The sequence below is a fragment of the Elephas maximus genome, chromosome 20, assembly GCF_024166365.1.
Source record: "Elephas maximus indicus isolate mEleMax1 chromosome 20, mEleMax1 primary haplotype, whole genome shotgun sequence".
Lineage (NCBI taxonomy): Eukaryota > Metazoa > Chordata > Mammalia > Proboscidea > Elephantidae > Elephas > Elephas maximus.
In genome coordinates, this window is record NC_064838.1 from 56,841,999 (window position 1) to 56,868,625 (window position 26,627).

Below are 26,627 nucleotides of genomic sequence, written 5' to 3' on the forward strand. Positions count from 1 at the left end.
TCTCTGGTACTAAAAAAACAAAGTGAAGATAGAATCTAACATAATACTTAGGACTCAGATTCAGAGGTACTCACAAAACTTGGCCCTGACTTCTCTGGCCAAGCTTAACTTAACCCACTAGGCTGCCGTTTGCCTGAATTCTAGAGAGTTCATTTCTTATCACCAAATCTTCCCAACATAACTATCTTCTAAAAGGCTCATCATATTATTTCTTTTGTCACAGTCCAAAGTGTAGGACTTGCTTCTCTTGACCTTTTAATAAACCCAGGTTTGTTCTTTTACTGCTTTAGCAGATGATTTACACTTATTCTTCTCGTTTTCCTTTTTTCACCTTATTACAAAAAATACTTCCAGAAACCTATTCATAAAGAGACTTCTGTTTTTACAGGAGGTTTTAGGGCCATAACTTTCATTTAATCTACTTGGGATGTCCCACAAACTACAAGCCACAAAGACGAAACTTCGAGGGATCTGTTGGAACTGTTTTCTTGTCACTCAACTAGTTTAAGATTTCTCTTTGCATTCAGTGCCGGCACTGACTGTACCATCACTTTTGCCTCCATTACCTTCTTTTGTCTGAGAAGTTTTTATCTTTGACTGGTGACTGATCTGGAAAACACAGGTGATGCTGTAGTAGAGTTTTACAATTATACTCAAAGATGTTCTTGATTTGATGTCTCTGATCTGGTTTCACATTTTTCCTCCGTTGTTCCTGGTATAACAAGGAATTAAGAACTTGGAAGGATGAAATTCATAGGCCAGTAATGGAGGAGACATCTCGGGGTACACCAATCGACTTAGTTATGATGGCACAGCACAGCATAGCAAAGTTATTGTCAAAGCTAAAATTTTTTCTCCAATGCTACTTGTAAAAGGGAGAGAACAGGACAGCTTCTCTTTCTAAACCACTTTTTTAAATCCTGTGATGTTAGTGGGTGCATATAGTACATGTTCAGAACTGTGTCAACAGTTACCAATGGTTTCTTCATTCAACTTTAAATCTCTCAAGCCTTGCTATTAGTGATTAGCTTATTCCTTATTTAAGATATCCTCCCTGGATTGACTGTTGCGGCAAAGATGGTAAGAGAGTTAAGCTGGAGGGAGAATACAGTGTCCCACAATGATTAGGCCAGAGAAACTCCATGGCTGAGGCGTAGACAAAAGAGAGATGGTCTTGCATGATTCCTTATAGGAGTCCAGCTTCAGAGTCTCACAGTAAGATCCCTTTCCATGAAACCCATGAGATCAAGGAAGAGTTAGTGGAAGTTAAGAGAAAGGTTAGAAAGAAAAGAAATCCAAATACCTAGCTTAATATTTTATGAATGATAAGACGTTATCATTTGGTATTTTACCATCTGACATGCTTACAATGGCAAACAGAGATTGTATTAACAAGGAAAACAAAGGCGTAAGAGCGACACTTCCTTCACTGCAGTGGGAGTACTCAACGCCTCCTTACCTTTCCTAATTTGTATTCTATTTCTGCTATTTGCTACGTAGAAATTACCTAAATTAGACTGCAGCAGTACTCTTAAAATGCCACATTTCAGAAAATAACTTAGGCAAAATAATGTTTTGCCAAGCTACACATGTAGCTGCCATTTTTCTCTATGTGATCTAAAAAACGATGTGGCACTTGCATTAAAAAAAAAGCTAATCATCTAATTTACAAATGAATGCTAAAAGAAGACATGCTATCAAGTATTTAAAGCTTACAAGAGAATTTATACTTGATAGCTTAAAAAAACTTTTCTTCATTAATCTAAAACAAAATAAATAGGAAGTGAGAAGCCTCCAGCTATGAGGAAAGTATATACCTTTTCCTTTTGGCACTACCGGTATCAGAGGTGGCTGAAGAGATCATGCTGTCTCCATCCTCAATGTCATCTCTCCTGGCAAGCTCTTTCTTTTTTGCCTAAAAAAGAGCAGATCCTGGAAGTCAAGTTCACTTTGCTGAACACTCTTAAACTCTTAGAATATATGAATTTTAAACAGCTACACATCAGATTCACTCAGATATACTCAAAAGTAGGATGCACAAAATTAAAGAATCATTAAAAATTTTCAATAACCTGATTTAACAAAAGCCTGTGTGGCAGGAGGTTAAAAACTGGATCTAGAGTTGCAGAATTAAGAGTAGCTAAACAGCATTTTGGAAATCCTGATGGTGTAGTGGTTAAGTGCTACGGCTGTTAACCAAGAGGTCAGCAGTTTGAATATGCCAGGCGCTCCTTGGAAACCGTATGGGGCAGTTCTACTCTGTCCTGTAGGGTCGCTATGAGTCAGAATTGACTCGACGGCAGTGGGTTTGGTTTCTTTTTTTTAAACAGCATTTAAGACTACAAAGGGCACAGGTATGTTAAAAGTATTGAGGGAAGTTGTAGGGGGATCCAGCTCTGGTGGCCACATTTAAGTAAAGCCAACTCAAAGAGGGTCTTTGGTATTCTTGACTTCTAAGGGGCAGTGTGGCTAAGAAAAAAAAAAATTATGTGAAAGAAGATCTACTTTTTTTTTCTCCTGAATTTTATTTATTTTGTTGTTGGGAATATATACAGCAAAACATCACACCAACAGTTTCTACATGTACAATTCAGTGACACTGATTACATTCTTTGAGTTGTGCAACCATTCTCACCCTCCTTTTCTGAGTTGTTCCTCCCGCATTAACATAAACTCACTGTCCCCTAAGGTTCCTAAATAATCTCTGGAGTTGCTGTTGTCAATTTGATCCCATATAGATAGTTCTTAAAAGAGCATAATGCCCAAGGCAGGCTTTTTTTTTGTACGTGTGCATTTATTGATATAAAATGACCTCTGACCACTGCTTTCGCTGTGTCCCAAAGGTTCTGATAGGAAGTGTTTTCATTCTCATCGGATTCTATGCATTTCTTTAGTCTATCCTTGATGTCTTCTATAACCCAGTCATTTTTGAGCAGGGTATTTTTCAGTTTCCAAGTGTTTGATTTCTTTTCCCTGGTTTTTCTGTTATCGATGTCTACTTTTATGGCCTTATGGTCAGAGAAGATGCTTTGTAATATTTCGAAGTTTTGGATTCTGCTAAGGCTTGCTTTATGACCTAGTATGTGGTCTTTTTTTTTTTTTTTAAACTAGTTAAGCTAAAATGTTATGTGGTTTTAAGACAACTTCAGGTTTTTTTTTTTTTTTTACTTTAGATGAAGGTTTACAGAACAAACTAATTTCTCATTTAACAGTACACATATTGTTTTATGACACTGGTTAACAATTCCACAACATGTCAGTACTCTCTTCTCTTGGCCTTGTGTTCTCTATTACCAGCTTTCCTGTCTCTTCCTGCCTCTTAGTCCTGTTGTACCCCTTTAGTCTCATTTTGTTTTGTGGGCCTGTCTAATCTTTGGCTGAAGGGTAAACTTCAGGAGTGACTTTATTAACTGAGCTAAAATGGTGTCCAGGGGCCATACTCTCAGGATTTCTCCAGTCTCTGTCAGGCCAGTAAGTCTAGTCTTTTTCTGTGAGTTTGAATTTTGTTCTACATTTTTCTCCAGCTCTGTCTGACACCCTCTATCGTGATCCCTGTCACCACAGTTGGTGGTGGTAGCCGTATACCATCTAGCTGTACTGGATGGAGGAGTCTGGTGGAGGCTGTGGTAGATGTGGTCCATTAGTCTTTTGGACTAATCTTTCCCTTGTATCTTTGGTTTTCCTCATTATTCCTTGCTCCCAAAGGGGTGAGACCAGTGGAGTATCTTAGATGCCCGCTCACAGGCATTTAAGACCCCAGACGCTACTCACCAAAGTAGAATGTAGAACATTTTTTTTATAAACTATGTTATGCCAATTAAGCTAGGTGTTCCCCAAGACCACGGTCCCCACAGCCCTCAGCCCAGTAATTCGGTCCCTCAGGGAGTTTGGATGTGTCCATGGAGCTTCAGGAGATATTTCTGGTTTAAGGTTTAAAGATGATCTCAGGGCAACAGTTTCAGAGGTTCATCCAGCCTCCAAGGCTCCAGAAAGTCTGGAGTCCCCAAGAATTTCAAATCCTGTTCTATGTTTTCCCCCTTTTGATTAGGATTCTTCTACAGAATCTTTGATCAAAATGTTCAGTAATGGTAGCTGGGCACCAACCACTTCTTCTGGTCTCATGGCAAAGGAGGCAGTTGTTCATGGAGGAATGAGCCACACATCCCATATCCTCCTCCTATTCCTGACTCTCCTTCTTCCTCTGTTGCTCCAGGTGAACAGAGACCAACTGTTGTGCCTGGATGGCCACTTGTAAGTTTTTTTTAAGACTCCAGGCACTACGCAAAGAACTAGGATGTAGAACCAAAGCAGTGAACACATCGGTAGGCCAATTAACTGGGATGCCCCATGAAACCATGAGCCTAAACTCCAAAGAACCAAATTCCATGAGGTGTTTGGTTGTACAAAAGCAGCATGAGCAGCTACTCTTTTTTTTGTCATTGTTGTAAATATATCTATCACACAACTTTTGCCAATTCAACTTTTTACGGGTGTACTTATTGACAGCAACTACAATAATTGGTTGTATACCCTTATCCTCAATCAATGTGATTTTTCCATCACCTTTAACCCCCTCTTCCCCCCCTTTCTGCCCCTGGTAACCAGAAGCTCTACTTTTTAATACATGCATTTCTAAAGACCTCCTGCGGAACAGCTGAAAGCCCAACCACAGCAGGCTTAGGGAACACACACACAGAGTACCGAATAGGAAATACCTGAAATGCACAGCAGTGTTTTAAAATCACATTGTCGACCATACAAAATGAAGATTCTATGAGTGATCTACATTACCTTGGTTGCCTCCTCTCTCTGAGATCTCTTTCCAGTAAGATTTTACCAAAATATGCCAGGTAGACCCAATTTGTATTTCATACCTATGCCTTCTTGTACTAAAACCCCTAGGTGACCTGTGACCTCAGATGCCCTACAAGGTGTGCTCTCAGAAAACGTATGATAAACTCATGGATATTATACAATGATTAATTAGCCTTAAAATGTCCTTTAGCCTAGGATCAACCCTACCTTAATAGAGACAAAGTCTACAACCAAACGGGTAAAACCTAATGATGGAATATCATATGTGACTGGAGAGAAATTTCCTGAGTACCCTGAAATTATCCACTGGGGACAAATCCCTGCTTCCTCCACTCACAAAGCCAAACCTATCTAAGCTACAGTAACACCTGTGAGAGCTAGAACTCACCGGAACTGCCTTGTTTTTCTGGCTCTCACAAGTTTTCCCCCTTTGAAAACCACTTACCACTTTTTTATTGCTCTATTAATGGAAAATATTTCCATTTTCTGCCTTACAGAGGTTCCAGCTTTTGCAGGCTTTACTGTATTATTTCTGCTCTACATGGTCCTGACAACTCTAAAAAAATATTCAACTGTTCTTGTGTTTGAAAGAAATGACGTCATGTTGCTGGGGGGAAATCATACATCTTTACACGTTCTACAGTCAAAGCATGTAGAATTATTGCCAGTATACATACATGAAACTTAGCAAACCAAGAAATCATACCTGCATGACTTGCTGCAACTTTAGAACTCGCTTGTAGATGGCTGAATTGGGAACGTTATAGCGTTTGGCATTTTCAAACATTAAATTCAGATCACACTCCAAATGATCTAACGTTTCATATTCTTGGTTCTTTAACTTGGTTCTGTGAAAGATAAACACATAGCTAGAATTTTCCTCAGCCATTATGAAGCATCCGTCCTAGAAGTCTAGAGTAAAATCCTCACAAGCACTAGATGGAATCTTTACTAAAAAACAAAACAAAACAAAACCATTGCTGTTGAGTCAATTCCAACTCGTAGCAACCCTACAGGACGGAGCAGAACTGTCCCATAGGGTTTCCCAGGCTTAATCTTTACGGAAGCAGATTGCTACATCTTTCTCCCATGGAGCAGATGGTGGGTTCAAACCACCAACCTTCCGGTTAGAAGCTGAACACTTAACGCTCCATTGCCAGGGCTCCTTGGTATCTTTACTAGTGATACTGATTAGAGGACTGGAAGTGATACTTTAAAGATAAAAGTGAAGAGGCAAAAGCAGCATATAAGTAATATATAGGTAATAAAACAGTTTACCTGACAATCCAAGAACAAACTAAAACACTAAAAGAAGTAATAAGAGGGTCTAGTAAGGTAGCTAGTTACAAAGCAAATACACTAGGAAAAACCGTAATGCAGTCCCTTTGAACCCTAGGAAGAAACAAAAATCAGAGAGATTTTAAGCTACCTCAATGAAGAATCATGATGACCTACCCATTTATGAAAATAAGTGCCATACTAGTTCATGAGGGTTAAAGAAAGGGGAAGTACTGGCACATCAGGAGGAAGCACTTAGAATAACATACTTCTGGGGTAAATACATACAGACAACGAACAGTGGTCTTAAGATTAGTAATGAGAGGCAGACAAGTCGGAGCCCATTCACTACTATTTCTCCAATATAAACATTTGTAACTAATTATGGTTTTAAACTGAAGTTTTTTTTTTTCTTACTTATCTTACTTGAAATTCTTAAGAATTTGGATATCTCTTTCGGAAACCACTGCTACTACTTACAGCCACTGTCATAAAGGCCCTTTGTACTCTGTACGAAGTGAAGTCGCTGCTTGCCCTAACACTACGTGAAATTATACAGGACATAACTTGCTAACCATCAAAGACACAAGAAATAGTATTAAGAGTAACAATATGCCTAAAAAGCCTCACAGGATGAATGTACAGATTCCCAACTTTTCTCTTAGAATGGCATCATTCATTTAGCGTGTCACTGAAGTTTTATGTAAAATTTATCAAAATGATATGCAGGTTCCATGTAGTTCTTAATGCAATATGAATGTTAGAGATTATCTCTGGAACGAAGCAAAAACAACAAAGCACAAATCCAGCTCTTAGTACCGGCGTATACAGCAAGGACCCAGAGTTTAAATCACAGCCTCGGAGTCAACGGGTAAAGCGTTGGGTATTCCCAAACTTGTAAATGATAGAGATACTCACAGAGAACTCAAACTTGTATGACAACCTACACTACTCATAAATCTGCAGATATTTACCAGATTGTTAACGAAGGGTAGTGGGGTCTGCCTTGAGCACAATGCTCCTCTACAGAACTATCGAATGGGATCAAATTGACAATAGCAGCTCAAAAGGTTAGGCAGAAAGCTTAGAGGACAGTGAGCTTATGTTAATGGGGGAGAAACTACAGGGAAAGGAGGGTGAGAATGGTTGTACAACTTGAGAAATGTAATAATGTCACTGAATTGTACATGTAGAAGTTGTTGAATTGGTGTATGTTTTCAACAACAACAAAAATACATTAAAAAAAAAAAAGGGTAGTGGGGAGAAGGAAGGACAGAATGGGAAATGAAACAGGGATGACAAGCCCTAGAACAGAAAGTGGCATATGCAGCCACACTATCTAGCTCTTGCCCGCTCTTCAATTTCTGTTGCTTTTAGGAACACTCAACTATCTTTCTTCTGTCGAGGAATCCTCCTAGGCCTGCACTAATTAATACACAGTAGCTGTTTAAATTTGAATTAAATAAGATTTAAAATCTAGTTCCACAGTCACAGTAGCCGAATTTCAAGTACAAAACAGTCATATGTGACTAATGGCTACCATATTGGAAGGTGCAGGTACAGAACATTTCTATCACTGCAGAGAGTTCTGCTGGGCAGCAATGCCCCCAGATTTCCCTGCTGCTTGGATATAGAGCACAATGGAAGGCGGTCCAGGCTCAACAAGCTCCTGCCAAGCACTACTCTTGTGCTGGAGCCCAAGCTCAATGTATGTCCCTAGAAGGAAGGTAAGATTAGACCTCTGAAGAGCTACCAGCTAAGGCTCAACCACTTCCCTACTCTTCACACTCCTCTGTGTACCACACAAGTGACATAACAAATCTAAAAAGGTGCAGAACTACTGACTTTTAATAAAGCAAGGCTTGTATTAGAAAATTCCAAATTAGAAGGTTTAGGCATGGGATTGAATTGGCTGAATAATCTGTCTTCTTTGAGCTGAATTAATTAGAGTATCTGAAGGAAAAAAAAAAAAAGGAGGGAGAAAAGAAACAAAAACAAAAATTGTTTATTTAAAAGGGAACCTCTAAATTTATGGGTTATTTTAAGAGGCCCAATTAAGCTGGTATTCCATATGCTACTTGTCTACAAGATGTCCAAAGTTTGGACTAAAGAAAAGCACAATACATCTTACTGATGAAATGATAAAAGCAGAGATTACAAATGTAAAACTATAAAACATATGTTGGTAGCCAACCTTTATTTCCAGAATCCAGTAAGTACAAAGGTTTTAATTCCTGTTGTACAGAAAGTTAATTATTTGCCATGAAGATGTCATGTAAATACCAGCCTACTCTGACCACACCTAGTTAAGATATTTTTACCTGTGTCTTGACTCTATCTGGGTATACTGCAAAATCTAACCCACACTGTGGGAGTTACAAAACACCGTATTTTAGTATTACTTATTTCCCACTATTTGTGATGATACTATTTTTTGGAGCCCTGGAAAAAAATTTTTTTTTTTGGTGCCACAGTGGTTAAGAGCTCTGGCTACTAACCAGAAGGCTGGCAGTTCAAATTCACCAGCTGCTCCTTGGAAACCCCATGGGGTAGTTCCACTCTGTCCTACAGGGTAGCTATGAGTTGGAATCAACTCAACGGCAACAAGTGTGGCTTCTGGGTTCTTTTTTTTAATAGTGATTTACGTATTCTTTCTGGCTGAATACTCAATAATCACTCTGTCATTTTCTAAGTTGAAAAAGGAAGCCAAGATGAACTGTCTTTCAGGTATGGTTTCAGCTAATGAATTTTCCAAGAGCTGACTATGCTTATTCCGGGGGTTCAATTACACACACAGTTTAAATACAGATAAACTGTCATAATTAAAATATCAATGAATAGAGCTGCATTGCTTTTTACAATCCATAATCTGACACACAAATTTCTAGCTGAAACTGCATTTTGTTTACTTGCCTCTTGACTCTACTGCAGTTCAAAGAGCATTATCTATATTTAACCAAATTTATTTTGCACTTTTCACATAGGAGTGATATTCAGGTACACCCTAGCTCTGTGAAAAGCTTTTTACCTTGAACACCCTTATCCATCTTAGGAAAGGGTATGTATGTGCTGGCTCAGCCACAAGGAAACAGACTTATACTTAGCAGGGTAGGAGACATCTTACCTGATCTGTTGTAGTGATATGGGCAATTTAATTTGCTGATAATAATCAGGATATTTTTTCTTTGAAGGCAAATGGAAAAAAGGTTCAGCTATTAGCTGCCCCTGGTTATTCCGACAGCTCCTAACTGTGTCATAAAGCTGATAAAAAGGATTTGAAACATCCATAAAGGAAGTAATGCTCTCTGCTTCTGATTCTCCTTCTTCATAACGTGCAGCTAGAAAGACAAAAAAATATTTTTTACAAGGGGAAAGGCAGAAAGAACGAAAGATCCATACTTTAAAGCCCTTTTAACGACCTTCAGATTAAACTATATATATTTGAGAATTATTATCTTAAAGAACCAGCCACCGATTTCAAAATATACTACAAAGCTACGTAGTTAAAACAATCTGGTATTGGTATAATGACAGACATACAGATGAATGGAAAAGAATAATCAGCCCAAAAATAAACCTACACATCTATAAACCAAAAAACCAAACTGAACCCATCGCTGTTGAGTCGATTCCCACTCATAGTGACCCTACAGAACAGAGTAGAGCTGCTCTGTAGAGTTTCCAAGGAGTGCCTGATGGAGTCAAACTGCCGACCTTCTGGTTAGCAGCCGAACTCTTAACCACTATGCCACCAGGGTTTCCAACACACTTACAGTCAACTGATTTTTGATGAGGGTGCTAAGTCCATCCAATGGAGAAAGAACAGTCCCTTCCATAAATGGTATTGGGACACTGCATTTTCACATGCAAAAGAATGAAGCTGGACACAATCTCACACCATATATAAAAATTAACTCAAAATGTACCAACAACCTAAATGTAAGAACTAAAACCATAAAACTCTTAGAAGAAAACATAGGGGTACTGCTAGTTTTTTACCATAAGTTCTAAGATATGACATTAAAAGCACAAGAACAAAAGATAATATAAACTGGACTTCATCGAAATTAAAAACTTTTGTTCATCAAAGGACTTTATCAACAAAACTAAGAGACAAGCCACAGAAAGGGAGAAAATTTTGGGGAACCATATGCTGGGCAAGGGGTTAATAAAAGACTTCTACAGTTCAACAAGAAAAAGACAAACAACCCAATTAAATAAAAGGCAAATAACTTGAGCAGACATTTCTCCAAATAAGATATGCAAACGGCTAACAAGTACATGAAATGATGCTCAACATCATTAGTCATTATGGACATTCCAATCAAAACTACAATGCGATAGATACCAATTCATCCCCACCAGGATGGCTATGATTAGGAAAATGGAAAATAACAACTGTTAACAAGGATATGGAGAAATGAACTCTCATGCATTGCTGGTGGGATTGTAAAATGGTTTGGCAATTCCTCAAAAAGTTAAACACGGAATCACCCTATGACTGAGCAATACCACTCCTATGTATACCTGAAAGAACTGAAAGTAGGAACACAGATACTTGTCCACCAGCTGTCACTGTAGCACTATTCACAACAGCCAATATGTGGAAACAACCTAAATGCCCTTCATCAGGTGCATGGATAAACAAAATGTGGTATATACACACAAAGGAGTATCTCTCAGCCATAAAGAGAAATGAAGGCTTGATACAGACTACAGCGTGGATGAACCTTGAACACATTATGCTGAATGAAATACGTCAATTACAAAAGGACAAATATTGTATGAACCCATTTATAAGAAATATCTACAACAAGTATAGAGACCAGAGTTTATGAGTGGCTACCAGGGGAGAGTGGGAGGGAGGGAAAAGGAGGGATCCTTGCTGAGGGACACTGAGCTTCTATTAAGGATGAGGAATATTTTGGAAAAGGACAGCGGTGATGGTTATACAACATGACAAACATAATTAATGTCATTAAATTGTACATGTAAAGAGTGCTGAAATGGCAAATGTTTTGTAGTATATATTTTTACCACAATAAAAAAGTCTCTTATATTGTAAATTATATTAGTAATGTTTAATATAATTGCCTGTTTAGAGAAATATTATACAGAAATAGAATAGAATGTTAAATAGAAATAGAAAAAAAATTACAGTTTTTAAAAAGTTACGAAACAGTTTCTCTTTTTAAACGAGCATCTTTCAGAGACTCCTTGCTATGTGTTCTCGGCCAAGAAAGGAACAAACAGCTATTCACAGAACTCAGAACTAAAGCACTGGCATGCAGTTTAGGATACTATAAATTTAGGTCAAGCAGATACCGTCAAACTTGGTTTCACCTTACGTCTCCGCGGCTCTGCCGTACTGATCTATAGCACCCCTGAGGGAAGTTTTAGGTAGAAGATAACCATAAAAGCACCCAAACATTGCTGTTCTAATTATAGAAATATAAAATATATTGCTCATTTTCCTGCTCTTAAACTATTTAAGGACCATAATTTAAATTTTTCTTGATAGATCAGGACAATCATAATCACTATATACTGGGAAAGAACAACAATCATTTATTAAGTACTTAATTCTCCATTAAGAGCTTGACAAACACAACCACTGGTAATTCTAATACCTCCCCCATGAAAGCAGCAACACTATCTTGTTGCAAATGAGAAAACTAGGGCACAGAGAGGTTAACGACTAGCTCGAGGTCTGCCAGCTCGTACATGGTGGAGAGGGGATTTGGCTGCAGGGTCAAGAAACTAGAAGCAAAAACAGGATTTGAAACTAGAGACCTCATTACCTCTGATCTTTTTCGTAAAGAACTTGAACGTCTTTCGTTAGATTTATATTTAGATTTATTATGTGTATCGTCGCTACTGTATATTGATACTGCTGTAAGCTGTATCTTTTTAAAAATGACATTTTCTTTTTGTGGCTGATTTCAGGAATGAAATGTATTTTGTGAACTGTAGTGATTTTACATTCAGCACCTTATTACTATTATTAATCCTGATAATTTATCTATAGTCTTTTTTTTCCTTTTAATCCTTGGTAATTATTTTTTAATATAATTTTATTTTTGCTGTTGTTGAGAATATACACAGCAGAACATACACAAATTCAACCATTTCTACATGTACAATTCAGTGACACTGATTACATTCTTCAAGTTGTGCAACCATTCTCACCCTCCTTTTCTGAATTGTTCCTCTCCAATTAACAGAAACTCACTGCCCCTAAGCTTCCCGTCTAATCTTTCGAGTTGCTGTTGTCAATTTGATTCCATATACACAGTTCTTAAAAAAGCATAATGCTCAAGGCAGGCCTTTATCAGTTAAGCTAAACTACTGTTTGGTTTTAATAAGACTTCAGGGAATGTTTCTGGTTTAAGGTTTGATGATTATCTCAGTGAAATAGTTTCAGGGGTTCCGACTACCCTCTACGGCTCCAGAAAATCTAGAGTTCATGAAAATTCAAAATTCTGTTCTCAATTCCCCTCATTTTGATCAAGATTCTTCTACAGAATCTTTGATCAAAATGTTCAGTAATGGTAGCCAGGCACCACCCAGTTCTTCTGGTCTCGTGGCAAAGGAGGCAGTTGTTCATGGAGGCAGTTAGGCACACATTCCATATCCTCCTCCTATTCCTGACTCTCCTCCTTCCTCTGTTGCTCCAAGTGAATAGAGAACAATTGTGGTGCCTTGAATGGCCGCTTGTAAGCTTTAAAGAGCTCAGGTAATGAGCTCAGGCACTACACAACTAGGAGGTAGAACTGAAGCACTAAACACATTGTCCAGCCAATTAACTGGGATGCCTCATGAAACCATGACCCTAAACCTCCAAACCAAGGAACCAAATCCCATGAGGTATTTGGTTGTACATAAGCAGCCTCAGCAACTACTTTTCTTTTTTTCATTGCTGTTCTAAACATATCTATCACACAACTTTTGCCAGTTCAACTTTTTACAGGTGTACAATTTCTCGACAGCAATTACATGAATTGGCTGTATAATCCTACCCTTAATCAGTGTGATTTTTTTTTATCTTATAAACCTAAACTCAGTGCTCCATAAGCAATAACCTTCCTTTTCCCCCTTCTCATCCCTCATAACCACTAAGAAACTTTGGTCTCTGTATATTTGTCTGTTCCTGCCTTTTTACATAAGTGAGATCATAAAATATTTGTCCTTTCGTGATTGACTTAACGTAATGTCTTCAAGCACCATCCATACTGTAGCAGTATCAGGACTGCATTTCTCTTACTGGCTGAGTTGCATTCCATTGTATGTCTATACCACAACTTGCTCGCCCATTCACCCACTGATGTGCATTTGTTTCCACTTTTTGGCTATTGTGAATAGTCCTGCAATGAACAATGGTGAATAAGAATCTCTGCTTTCAAGTCTTTTGAGTACGTTATCTGTAGAGTCTTGAGCAGACAACACAAAAGACAATACATCATATGCAATTCTTACACCTATTTCTCCTCTTCTGAACCATATACCTTCGTAGGTCGGCTAATACTTTGACCAAAAAAGGTAATACATTCTTATTTTTGTTTTTGATGGTAAAGAGAATGCTCCTAACACTTAACCATTAAAAAATGGAGATGCCCATTATCAAGTCAGGCAAGATCCCCCTCTAATCCTAGTTTGCTAAGTGTTTCACCGAATGGGAATCGAAGAATTTATTAAGTTTATCTACTGAGCCAATCATATGGTTTACTTCTTTCATCTATTACTGTAATGAATGATACTTTTATCTTTTCTAATGTTGAACCAATCTAGTATTCCCGGAATAAATCTAGCTATGTCATCACAAGAAGCCCTGGTAATGCAGTGGCTAAAGTGCTCAGCTGCTAACCAAAAGGTTGGTGGTTCAAATCCACCAACCACTCGAGGGAGAAAGGGGTGGCAGTTTGTTTCTGTAAAGATCTACAGCCCTAGAAACCCTATAAGGCAGTTCTACTCCGTCCTACAGGGTCACTATGAGTTGGAATCGACTCAATGGCAACAGGTTTGGTTGGGTTTATGTCATTATGTATTATCTTTCATATATACTGCTGGATACAGTTTGCTTATATTTTGTTTGGTTTTGGTATCCAGGTTATACCTGAAATACAGAATGAATCAGGGAGCATATGCTCTGTTCTGCAGAGAAATTTATATAAACTTCTGTTTGTTGAATGTTTAGCTTGGTGTTTGTTTCTATGTGGAAAGGTTTTTACCTAATGATTTAATTTTCTTTAAGGTTATAAGACTAATCGACTTTTTTATTCTGTAATTAATTTTAGAAATTTATAATTTTCTAGGAATTTGTCCATTTCATCTAAACTTTCAAACTCATTTGCATAAAACTGTTCATACATTCTCTTTTAGTCTCTGTATGGTCCCTCTTCCCCCCAATACTACCTGTACCTTCTGTTTTTTTCTTGATGATCTCACCACTGATTTTCTATTTAAATATTAGCATTTTTCATAGACGACTTGACTTCATTGATCCTTTCTAGTATAGATTTCCTTTCTATTGAATAAATTTCTGCTCTTTATCTTTTTTCCTAATTTCTTTGCTTTTATTCTTATTATTGACTTAAGTTGAATGTTTAATTCATTTACTTTCGGCTGCTTTTCTTTTCTAAACAGAAGCATTCAGATCTATAAATTTTCTCCCAAATTGATACCTTAGCCACACCCCACTAATTGTGACATGTATCATGTTATTATGGTTCAATTTTAAGTATTTTAAAATTTCTATTATAACTTCTTTTTTAACCCATGAGTTTAGATTTCCGTATGTTTGGGTTTTAAAACTTTATCTTACTATTAGTTGGTATCTTTGTTGCACTGCGTTCAGAAGCATGGTCTGTATAATACCCAATCTTTCAAATTTGCTGAGATTTCTTTTATGGCTAAGTAAAAGATCAACTTTTGTAGATGTTCCATATGAACCTAAGAAGAACATGTATTCTCTAAATGTACAATACACGCCTGTTGTATTAAGCTGAATAATGGTCCCCAAAGATATCCAGTCTCTAATTCATGGAACCTGTGCTATCTCATATGACAAAAGGGACTTTGCAGATGTGATTAAATTAAGGATATTAAGATGGGAAATTATCCTGGATTATCCCGGTGAGCACAAAATGTAATCACACGGGTCCTTATAGAAGGGAGGCAAGAAGGTCAAAGGAGGAAGGAGATGGGATGACAGATGCTGCGGAGGCAGTGCTGTGCTTTGAAGATGGCAGAAAGGGCCACAAGGCAAGGAATACAGGCAGCTTCTAGAAGCCAGAAAAGGCAAGAAAATGGATCTCCCCTACAGCCTCCAGAAAGAGCTCGTTTGCTGATGCCTTCATTTTAGACTGCTGACCTCCAAAACTGTAAGAGAACAAATTTGTGTTACAAGCCACTAAGTTTGGGGTAAGTTGTTACAGCAGCAATAAGAAACTAATACACTTGTGAAGAAGTATGTTCAAACCCATCCTCATTGGTTTTCTGTCTGTTCATCTAGCAATGATTGAGAAAGGAGGGCTTCCACTCTGAAAGGAATGTTTTCAATTTCTCTCTGAAGTTTCACCGCTTGCTTTACATATTTTTAGCTGTTTTATGATTTATCTTCCTGAAGAAATAAGCCTTTTATCATCATGAGGTCAATCTGTCTTACGTTACACAATGCTTTCTCTGTTTGAAAGTCACATATCTTACTGGAATTTCAGTGTAGCTACCCTAGGTTTCTTTGGTTATTTACCTGACGTATCTTTTTCTATCCTTTTCAACCTTCCTGTGTGTGCGTGCTTTTTTTTCAAGACATGTCTCTTATAACCAGCACATAATCAGATTTTTAAAAAAATCCAATTGGAAAATGTCTTAATTGGCTAAATTTAGACCATTTACAGTGAAGTCATTGCTGAGATAAAATCTAAGTTTGTTTCTCTCATCCTCATGCTTTCTATTTTCCCCACTTTTTCTGTTTCTTTTTGCCTTCTTGTCTTATCTGGGGGGTGGGGAGGGTGAGGGGTGAGGGAGGGAAAGCTGAATGTTTTGTTTGATCTGTTTTTCTTAGATCCAATTACTGTTCTTGAAGTGACAGTAACGGTGTACTGCATGCTCTTCTTTTATCTCCCCCCCCCCCCAAGGCCTCAGGTGCACAGCGTGGTTTGCCTAATAATCCACCTCAGCAAGTCAGGACATACTTTTTGGATTCTTATTCCTGTTTCCATGGGCTCTTTCCTGTTGCTCCAACATCATCAGTTATCCTTTCTTTGCTGTTTTCACTGTACCTGCCCCTAAGATTTTTCCAAGGGTGGGCAACAGAAAACCAAACATGTTAGAACCCGTTGGCGTCAAGTTGATTTTGACTCATAATGATCCTACAGGGCAAGGCAGAACTGCCCCATAGGGTTTCCAAAGAGTAGCTGGTAGCTTTGAACTGACGACCTTTTGGTTAGCAGCCAAGGTCTTAACCACTGCACCACCAAGGCTCCAAACTCGTCAGAATTTTGACTAAATTAAGGGTAAACAGGTTCTGAGTAATGTCCTAAAAGATCTACTATGTACATAGTTCACGGCACCTACTTTGTTTTCTTATAGCTGAGGTCTGTAAATAAGAATCCCTCTGTGATAAATGGATTTCTTATGAGAGGAAGAGCAATAAACAGCTTTTAGAAATGTTGTAAATGGTGTGATTTTCCTTCAATTTGTTGTGCTACTAACAGGTTAATGATATAACCAAACGTTAGAAGGAAATGCATAACATATGTGTCAGTCACTCTTTTCATCAGTGAAAAACAAAGCTATTGAAAAAGATAATTCTTTCAATTCTTGCTAGGACCATGACGATTTAAGTATAAAATGTAATTCTGTAGATGACTGTGTCAAAAAAATAAATTCATACTCTAGTAAGTGGTCTAGAGTTATTATAAAATTTCCATAGAATATTTGGTCATGCATAGAAAATAAGATACAACTGGAAAAATCTGTTGTCATTTGATTATAAAATCAGAAGATATGCCAGAATAATCTGATAAAACAAATTTTATCTCTACATATAAAAACACCTACTGTAAAATGAAAAATATTATATCAAACAAGAAAAAGGCAGATGATGAACTCCAATACACTACTACAGCTGTCCTTTGGGTTGGTGTTTATTAAAAAATTATATACTTCTACACTGATTTTTAGTGCCCAATGTCCTTTGCTGGGCTTGTTTAATTCTGATTGTAATTTAGATCGATCTTTAAATCATAAACTCTAGTTAAAAAATCACATCCTAATGAAATATAAGCCACTGATCAGGAAATCTAACGTGAATTTCTTCCTGGGATTTCATCATAGTTTCACTAGTACTCACTATTTATCATCACAGGTTTTAAACCAGGATCTGCTAAGTCATCACGCCTCTTGTTTCTGAGTACTTATTTACCCAGCTATGAGCTTTAACACAAAATAAAATAAGTTTAAGGTAAGTTCATCAACCAAAGAATGTAATCAAAATGCAAAAAAATGGCACATACTCCAAAAACTGAGGAACTTCCAGCTAAACCAAAGTCACTGAAATTTTCCTCAGCCAGAGGGATAAGTTGAGAAGGTATTAACTAGTCACAACCTAACTCCTACCAGCTAAAGCAGCATCCTCTTCACTTTCTGAGCCATACTGAAGTGCCATGGTAATTGCTGATAAACGACCCCCTTGGACTGCTCTTTTATTACTACAAAGAAAAACAAGCAATTAGAAGACAGGGAGAGATTTTATAATAATTTGGTTACTTTACAGGAAATAGGAATTATTAAGAATGCATTCACATCAAAGAAAAATATTTCTACTTAACCAATTTATCTTTATCCTTCTTAATATTCTCCATAATCAGTCTTAGCCAAGAAGATTGATTTTTTTTTCTCTTAGAAAAAAGGGAGTGCTGGTAGAGAGCCTCAAGTAAGCAAACTGCAATTTGCTTTTTAACTTAAATGTAACACTATTCCTTGTTTTATGAAAAATATTCAATCACAGTTATTAGTAATTCTTTCCTAAGATGCTCATATTTTACACTGAACATGAATTCTATCACTAATGCAAAATTTATATTTGACTACACATTTTATTGGTTAACCAACATTAAATACTGCCTGACAAATAACTTCTGTGTAAGCATTTTCTGAGAGGTGAGGTCAGGGCAACTATAGCACCTCAACTTTTAAAATAAAAGGTGTGATATCTTAAAGTAATCCAAATGAACTCAAAAACTTTACTTCAAGACAGGCATGAGGCAAACACTAGGATGCCTAACCACATAGGAATAGGTCAGCTCTCAGACCAAATACACACACACTCACTCTCACCGGTAATACTTGCTAGTGGAATTTCTCTCTTCACTAAGGCTGCCTTTACCATGTGAAGAACCGGTCAGCCTGGCTGCAGCCAAATTTGATGCAGTTCTATCCAGAGATGAGATAAAAAAGCAGCTTAGAAAACCTGACAGATGAAATCACAAATACGCCCATACATCTAAAGTCATGAACGCTGGATGAACAAAAAGGCCAAAGGCAAGGGAACAACACTTTTCTAAATTAAATGCTCAAATATTTCCAAGTCCCTACTGTGCAGCAGGCTCTGCTCCAGGACCTAAGAACTCTGCAGAAGAGTGCAGACAGGACCTGTCCTCTACAGAGCTTATGTTCACTGCAGTGCTCAGAGGGTCTGCTAAGGAAACAAAGGTCAGGGCCAGGACAAAGCTTCGAAAGTAGCCAACCAATTCTCCCATTTCATGTAGGAGAAAACAGAATCCCAGAACTAAGATTTATTTGTTCAAAGTCACGGTCCTAGCTCAAGGAAAGGCCAGGATGAGACTTTAGATCTCCTGACACCTGGCTAAAGACCTTTACGAAATATATAATTACACATACAAACATAAAATTGTATTAAAAACCAAACCAAGCTCAGTGTCATTGAGTCAATTCCTGACTCATAGCGACTCTGTAGGACAGGGTAGAACTGCCCCATAGGGTTTCTAAGGAGCACCTGGTGGCTTCAAACTCTGACCTTCTGGTCAGCAGCTGAGCTCTTAACTGCCACGCCACCAGGACTCCTTCAAGTTTTGATTAAAAAAACAAAAACAAAAAAACCCGTCACCATGGAATCGATTCCTACTCATAGCAACCCTATAGGACAAGAGTAGAACTGCCCCATAGGGTTTCCAAGGAGCGGCTGGTGGATTTGAACTGCCGACCTTTCGGTTAGCAGTCCAACTCTGAACTGCTGTGCCGTTAAGACTCCATAACCGTATAAAGCAATAAAAACATATAGTGGTATTAAGCCTTAAAAAAATGTTTCCTTTTACATAATGGCCTTTAGTTGCCATGAATGGACTGGGTAAGGGTTACCCTACTTTATTCAGAATCACATTATCAACTGTAAATAAAATCTTAAAATGCAACACAAATCTTGCTTTCCATTGTATTGATTCCACTAGCTGGAAAATCTGGCAAATAGTAAAGGCACAAGGATCTTAAACATTTTTGAACCTACCTTATTCTAAGGCTTGACTTAGCCATTTCATGATGTTCAATTTCTGCCTTTTTCATATAAAATATTTTTTTAATTGAATTTGCATCCTGTCAAGATAAAGATTACTTGGCTTAAAAAAGGAAGAGAAAGGCTGGGAAGTTTAAAATGCCCTCACTCTTGCACTGGGCACCATCTATGGTACTCCTTCTACTTCTAAAACATCTTCAAAAAGTTGTCACTAATTAAATGTAAGTTAAAAAGCCTCCTAGCGCTTTCACAATTATTAAGTAACAGACAAAGATCTAACGGTGAACAAGGGAAAAAGGGGGTCAAAATAAAATAACTCTGCCTGTGCATACTGAACTAAAGATTGAAGCAAAGATGTAACTCTAAAGATTATGCAAACGAATCTAGGATTAATGGACTTCCTTAGACTAATAGCATACTAATATATCAAATCCCAAACGTCACTTTCACTTACGATTTAGTTTAGGGAAAATAAAAAAGTAGAATTTTTAACTGTATCAACAAATTAACATTGTATTGTTAAATTCTATCAAGACTAAGAATGCAAAGGACTTTGTAGTTCATTCCTGATTTTCACTGTTTCTTAAAAGAGGAAAGATAAAAGTTAACATTAACTATCTATAGTAACTGCAGGTATCTCAGTGAGCTTTCTGAGGGTCTACGTGATTTTGCCCCAAAAAGATTTTTCTGAGCATCCCTTGCTAAATCTCCACTAATATATCATTAACTCAGAACATTTCTCCAAGCATCTGTTCATGACAGGGGTATAAAAGGTCTACGGGAGAATTACAAAGCAATGAGACAATCAATTTACACTGGGTATTACACTATACACATTGCTTCTTATATTTATAAAGTTTAAATTCAAGAAATAAATCAGTATTTAAATTAAAAAAGGCTCAAAAATTTATCTTTTCTGACATGAGGATAGACATACAGATGAATGGAGTAGAACTGATAATGCAGAAATAAACCCATATATCTAAGGTCAACTGATTTTCAACAAGGGTACCAAGATAATTCAGTGCGGAAAGAACATTTATTTTAACATATGGCACTGGGACAAATGAATATTCCATGTAGAATGAAATTGGACCCCTACCTCACACTACATAAAAAATTAACTCAAAATGGATCAAAGACCTAAATGTAAAGGTTAAAGTTATAAAACTCTTAGAAAAAAGCATAGATGTAAATCTTCATGATCTTGGATTAGGCAATAGTTTCTTAGATTTGACACTTAAAACACGAGGGAAAAAATACATAAACTGGACTTCATCAAAATTAAAAGCTTCTGTGCTTCAAATGACACTGTCAATAAAGTGAAAAGACAACCCTCAGAATGAGAGAAAATAGTTGCAAATCATATATCTGGTAAGGGTCTAAATCCAGAGTATGTAAACAACTCTTATAACTCAACAATAAAAAGACAAAAAACCCAATTTAAAAATGGGCAAAGGGTTTAAATATTCATTTCTCCAAAGATACACAACTGACCAATATGCACATGAAAAGATGCTCAATATTACTGTCAGCAGAAAAATGCGAATCAAAATCATAACAAGATACCATTTCGCAACCACTAGGATGGCTATGATTTAAAACAAACAAAAAACAAGTGTTGGTGAGGACGTGAAATGTAAAATTGTGCAGCCACCACAGAAAAAAGTCTTGTAGTGCTTTAAGAAGGTAAACATAAAGTTACCATGTGACCCAGCAATTCTACTCTTAGGTACAGACTCAAAGAGAACTGAAAACAGATATCCACACTAAAACCTACACACAAATGTTCATAGCAGCATTTATTCATAGTAGTCAAAAAGTGGAAACAACCCAAATGCCTATCAACTTATGAATGGATAAACAAAATGTAGTATATCCATACAATGGAATATTATTCAGTAATAAAAATAAATGAAGTACTGGTATCTGCTACAACATGGATGAACCTTGAACACATTATGCTAGGGAAAAGAGGCCAACCACAAAGACTATACATATTAAATGATCCTATTTCCATGAAATGTCCAGAAAGACAAATTTATAGACAGAAAGTGGACTGGTGGTTGCCTAGGGCTGGGAAGTTGGGGGAAAAACAGAGAATGACTATTAATGGACATGAGGTTTCTTTCTGGGGTGATGAAAACGTTCTAAAATTGATTGTGGTGTTGGTTGTACAACTCTGTGAATATACTAAAAACCATTAAATTATACACTTTAAATCAGTGAATTTTAAGATACATGAATTATATCTTAATAAAGGTGTTATATAAAAAAATACTAACCCTAAATTAAAGTATCTACTATTATAAATGAAAGTACAACAACGACAACAAAACTCACCTTGAACACTTGGGAACCAGGCTCATTATAGGTTTTGGCATTTTTTGCTAGGAGATCTATGTCTTTGGCCATTGCATGAATACTTTTGTAGCTTCCGTTCTACAGTAAACAACAAAATATAGCAGTTCCTCTTAATGAGTTAATCAGTACAGCCTTAAAAAAAACTCCACATTATTTGAATTGCCATCATATTCCATAACTTTATTGGAAGATATACATATGAACAATATATAAAGTCATTTATTCTTTTATGGATTATTACTACTGCCCATTTACAAATAAGTTTTGAGATAAGTAATAAAACTACAGGTACATTATTTTCCTAAAAATAACAAAATTAACAAAAAATCAGATAGGTAAAAGTTGTTTGATTTAACAAACACATAGCGTTTACTATGTACCAGGCACTGTTCTAAGTGTTTCATTCATCATTAAGGTGGGCTCAATAGTATGAAGTAAAGCCCTTTCAGTTACATGAACTGCTTAAGGCAAAATAAGAAACCATCATACCAGTACAGAGGCCAACATTTTGTGAATATCTACTATGCATCAGGCTCCATATAAGAGCTTTTACATGTTACAGCTCACTCAACCCAAAATAACCCAGGGAGACTGACCGACAGTAAGACCCGTGAAAGCTGGAACCTGTGTAAGGTGAAACCTGTCAGAGAAGGAAAACACAAAAAATTTTCCACTAATAGCCAAAGAAAAGTGGTAAGCTGCACCCTATCAAAGGTGGAAAACTTACCAAAACCAAAACCAAACCCACTGCCGTCGAGTCGATTCCGACTCATAGCAACCCTACAGGACAGAGTAGAACTGCCCCATAGAGCTTCCATGGGAGTGCCTGGTGGATTTGTACGGCCAACCTTTTGGTTAGCAGCCGTAGCTCTTAACCACTACGCCACCAGGGTTTCCAAGGCCTTGAAAAACAAGGAGTTCCAGCTCTCACAGGCTTCACTATAATGGCCTCACCTTACAAAAGGAAGGAAGGAAGGAGGCACTCTAGGTAAAAGGTACACACGACTAATGAGAAGGAAATCGAACTGAATAGGACGTGTTCTAGAAACTGAGGGGACTCAGCTGAGAGGAGGGTAGGAAAGGGTGGAACCATAAGCACAGGGTGCACAAACGTAAGGACAAATAAGTCAGAATCCAGAGAGCCTGGCACAGGAGAGGATCTGCTTATTTGCCATGTGGGACTGCCTGAGAACTGAGTAACCTTATTCGCCATGTGAGACTGCCTGAGAACTGAGTAACCTTATTCGCCATGTGGGACTGCCTGAGAACTGAGTAACCTTATTTTGAGGGACTCCCGGCACAGATGGAAGGCAGGCCCCACCTCCCACTACAGAGGGTGAAAGTGGGCAGACAGCTGCTTTGTGTACAGGGTGGCACTCAGGCTGATGGGAAATAATCATGGGTCAGCTCACTGCATGCCTGGGGCTTGACGGACTAAAGCAATGGCAAGGGAGCAGCGGAAGTTAATTCCTGAGTCCTGCAGGGGAGCAGAGTCCAGCAGTGCAGCAGGGAGCGTCCAGGGCTCCCAGTGGCAAAGGACAGCGGTAACAGCAATGGCGTCACAGAGGCTGTGCATGATCCTGGCTGTGCCATGACTTGGAGTTCTCCTGATTTTCTCAGCTAGTTCTCCAGCCTTCCTTCCCTAACACAATACCCTTTTCATAAATTCCTTTTCTGCTTAAGTTAGCCACAGTTGGTTATTGCTGAACTGACATAAGGAGCTGCAACTAGTTTCATCAGGCATTAGAAAACAAGCGGCTTAAGTCTGTAGGCAGCAGAACAACAGACAGGAAGAAAGCCAAAGTCAGCAAACAATGTGCAGAGAGGACTGCAGTGCCTTGTATCAGGGGGTAGGAAGGAATTCGAACATAAGAGATAAGGATCCTAATTACAGTAACAACAAAAAAGAAAAAAAAGGTGACTCTTTGGGACCTTTGGAAGGAAGAAAGAAGAAGATATGGTGAGGGGTCACAAAGAGAAGACTGGGGCTAAGGTAGAGGTGCTTAAGGATCTGACGGGATTTTCGGTATTACGAAAACACCTTCTCCCAGATAGATGTTAGAAATCCCAGAGCTTTAGGTTCCAGGCGACTGGGTCATTCTCAGTATCAGGTGGTGGGCTACCTTAAAAAGCAGATGATGCATTAAAACAAAAAACCAAACCCATTGCTGTTGAGTCTCTTTTGACTCATAGCGACCCTATAGGACAGAGGGGAACTGCCCCATAGGGTTTTCAAGGCTGTAATCTTCGCGGAAGCAAGCTGTCACAGCTTTCTCCCATGAAGCGGCTGGTGGGTCTGAATCACTGACCTTCTAAGACCTTTCGGTTGGCAGTCGGGCACTTAACCACTGTACCACCAGGGCTCCTAGATGATACATTAGGGAACTTGTATTTTAACATTCTAGAAAATTTATCTGTGGTACCACTAATCACTACACTGTGACTCTATGCTATACTTTTAGAATTTAAAGTCAAGGAAACTTTGTCTCTCCTGGCAAACCACTATGCTTTCGGTCTCCTTTTATATAACACGTTACATTTTCCTTTTTGCATCCTCTACTGGGAGCCCCAAGCCCTCCTTATCCCAAAAGGAGCAGTAATTCGTATTTACCAAGGCCTCATTCCACAGGAGATAGACCAGATGCTTTACATACACAATCAGTGACCCCTATGGCTCTGCAAAGAGGTGATATGATACCCAACATGCAGCAGAGAAAGCAGGCAACTCACTTGACCAAACTGACATAGCTAGCAAGTAGCAGAGCCAGGAAGAACTCACGTCAGCCCAACTCCAAAAACTAAGTTTCCAGGAGCCTCTGGGTGGTGCGAACAGTTAATGCACTTGACTGCTAAGTGAAAGGTTGGAGGTTGTGAGTCCACCATGAGGACCCTGGGAAGAAAGGCCTGGTGATCTGTATCTGAAAATCAGCCACTGAAAACCCTATGGAATACAGTTCTACTCTTAGACACACGGGGTTGCTGTGAGCCAGAGCTGACTCAACGGCAGTTGGTTTGGTATAATTTGGCTCTTTCTCCCGTACCTTTCTTAACCTTTGTGAACCTCGTGTTTAACTTAATGCTTCCACTTATTTCAGTACAAATAACTTAAAAAAAAAAAAAAAATCCAATCATTCACTCACTCAATATTTATTGAGCACCTAGTCTGCGGAGAAGCAGTAAGCGTGGGATTAAGAGCACAGATCTGGAGTCAAGAATACCTAGATTCAAATCCTAACTCTTCTCCTTAATAGTCTGTGACTTGGGCAAGTTACTTAACTTCTTCAGTTTTCCTACCTATAAAATGGAGTAACAGTGCTATCTACTTATGGAGCTGTGGGAATTAGCCGATAAACAGAAAGCTCTCAGAACAGTGTTGGGCACGTAGCAAGCCTCTGTGAGTGTCAGCTGCTGCTACCACCGTGGGGAATATAGAAGGGGAAACAGAAGGAGTCTCTATTCTCACTGAGCTTATACTCTAACATCTGCTGTAGGTGACTTTTATTTCAAGATACCCTAAAACTATTTTGAAAGCATTAAACTGCAAAGCTTTTATTACCAAATGTAGCTTTCACACTTAGAAATGTCCATGACCAGTGCTTTTTTAATTTTTGTCTAAGAGCAAGATTAACTATGTCACAGAGAATTTTGTTTTGCTCTCTACAGAAAAAATGGAAAAGGGACACTAAGCTGCCTTCTGCAAAGCGACAAGCATTAACACTCTGCTAATTTGTGGATATTATATTGCTAATGGAAACCCTGGTGATGAAGTGGTTAAGAGCTAAGGCTGCTAACCAAAAGGTCAGCAGTTCGAATCCATCAGGTGCTCCCTGGAAACAATATGGGGCTGTGAGTCAGAACTGACTCGATGGCAATGGGTTTTTTTTTTTTTTTTTTTAACATTGCTAATAACCCCTTATAAAGACATCTGCTTCTCTGTTTTCTAAAAGTCTCTAAAAATAGCATAGGCCAATCTGCCCTAAACCATATATGGTCACCATCATACCTGTATCCTCTGGGCAATGGTCTTCAGATCTATAGGCTCCTTAATTATTGCATAATAGTCTGGATATTGCTGGAAGACAAAAACCCAGGCATGTGCAGTAAGTGACAGTATAATGAGAAGACAACCAAGCACACTGACTATCTGTTACTCATACAATCAGTTGGGCAGCTTTGTGAGATTCAAGGCTAAAGACACAGTACAGCATATTGTTACATATGAAGCAAAAACAATTTGATTTTAACAACTTTCCTAAAATACTCAACAGCATGTCGTAGGAGTTTACCTTTTGTATTTATTATTATACAACCAACACACTACAATTGAATGTTTTTAAAAATCGTAAATTCACAGAAGTGTACAATTTTCAGTTTAAGGTCAAGACATCTATGCCTGGAAATGAAGCAGAGAAATGCTCTTCACGGGCGTGTTATAAGCTTCTTTAAATTCTCCAGTCTAAATAACATAATTATATCCTTTCCTTAAAATAATTCTTCAGAATCTAGAAGTCAGGTTGTAAGATTTGTAAGCTACATGCTTAACTTAATGCTTCTACTTACTTCAGGCAAAGTAACTTTTTTAAAAAAACAAAATGCGTTTTAAATGAAATTACATTACAGAAACAAAGCAAAATTATAC

At 38.0% G+C, this 26,627-nt stretch overlaps 1 protein-coding gene across 22 annotated transcripts in view; it reads right to left on the reverse strand.

Annotated features, from left to right (window-relative positions):
- The window catches only part of PBRM1 (polybromo 1), a 126,752-nt gene that overhangs the window by 75,134 nt on the left and 24,991 nt on the right, over nt 1-26,627 (reverse strand). For 18 of the 22 annotated variants that reach the window (XR_007514485.1, XM_049863258.1, XM_049863259.1 and 15 more), the window contains exons 7-14: nt 25,992-26,060; nt 21,968-22,066; nt 19,619-19,704; nt 18,433-18,528; nt 17,713-17,804; nt 9,218-9,431; nt 5,522-5,663; nt 1,818-1,915 (exon numbers count right to left, since the gene is read on the reverse strand). Coding sequence is in view for 18 of the 22 variants with exons in the window: in XM_049863258.1 (XP_049719215.1) it covers nt 1,818-1,915; nt 5,522-5,663; nt 9,218-9,431; nt 17,713-17,804; nt 18,433-18,528; nt 19,619-19,704; nt 21,968-22,066; nt 25,992-26,060 (896 nt within the window). In the remaining 4 variants the exon portion in view is untranslated. Of the gene's footprint in view, nt 1-566; nt 713-1,817; nt 1,916-5,521; nt 5,664-9,217; nt 9,432-17,712; nt 17,805-18,432; nt 18,529-19,618; nt 19,705-21,967; nt 22,067-25,991; nt 26,061-26,627 lie in introns of those variants that run through there. The other 4 variants (XM_049863277.1, XM_049863278.1, XR_007514486.1 and 1 more) reach the window with 3 other exon arrangements.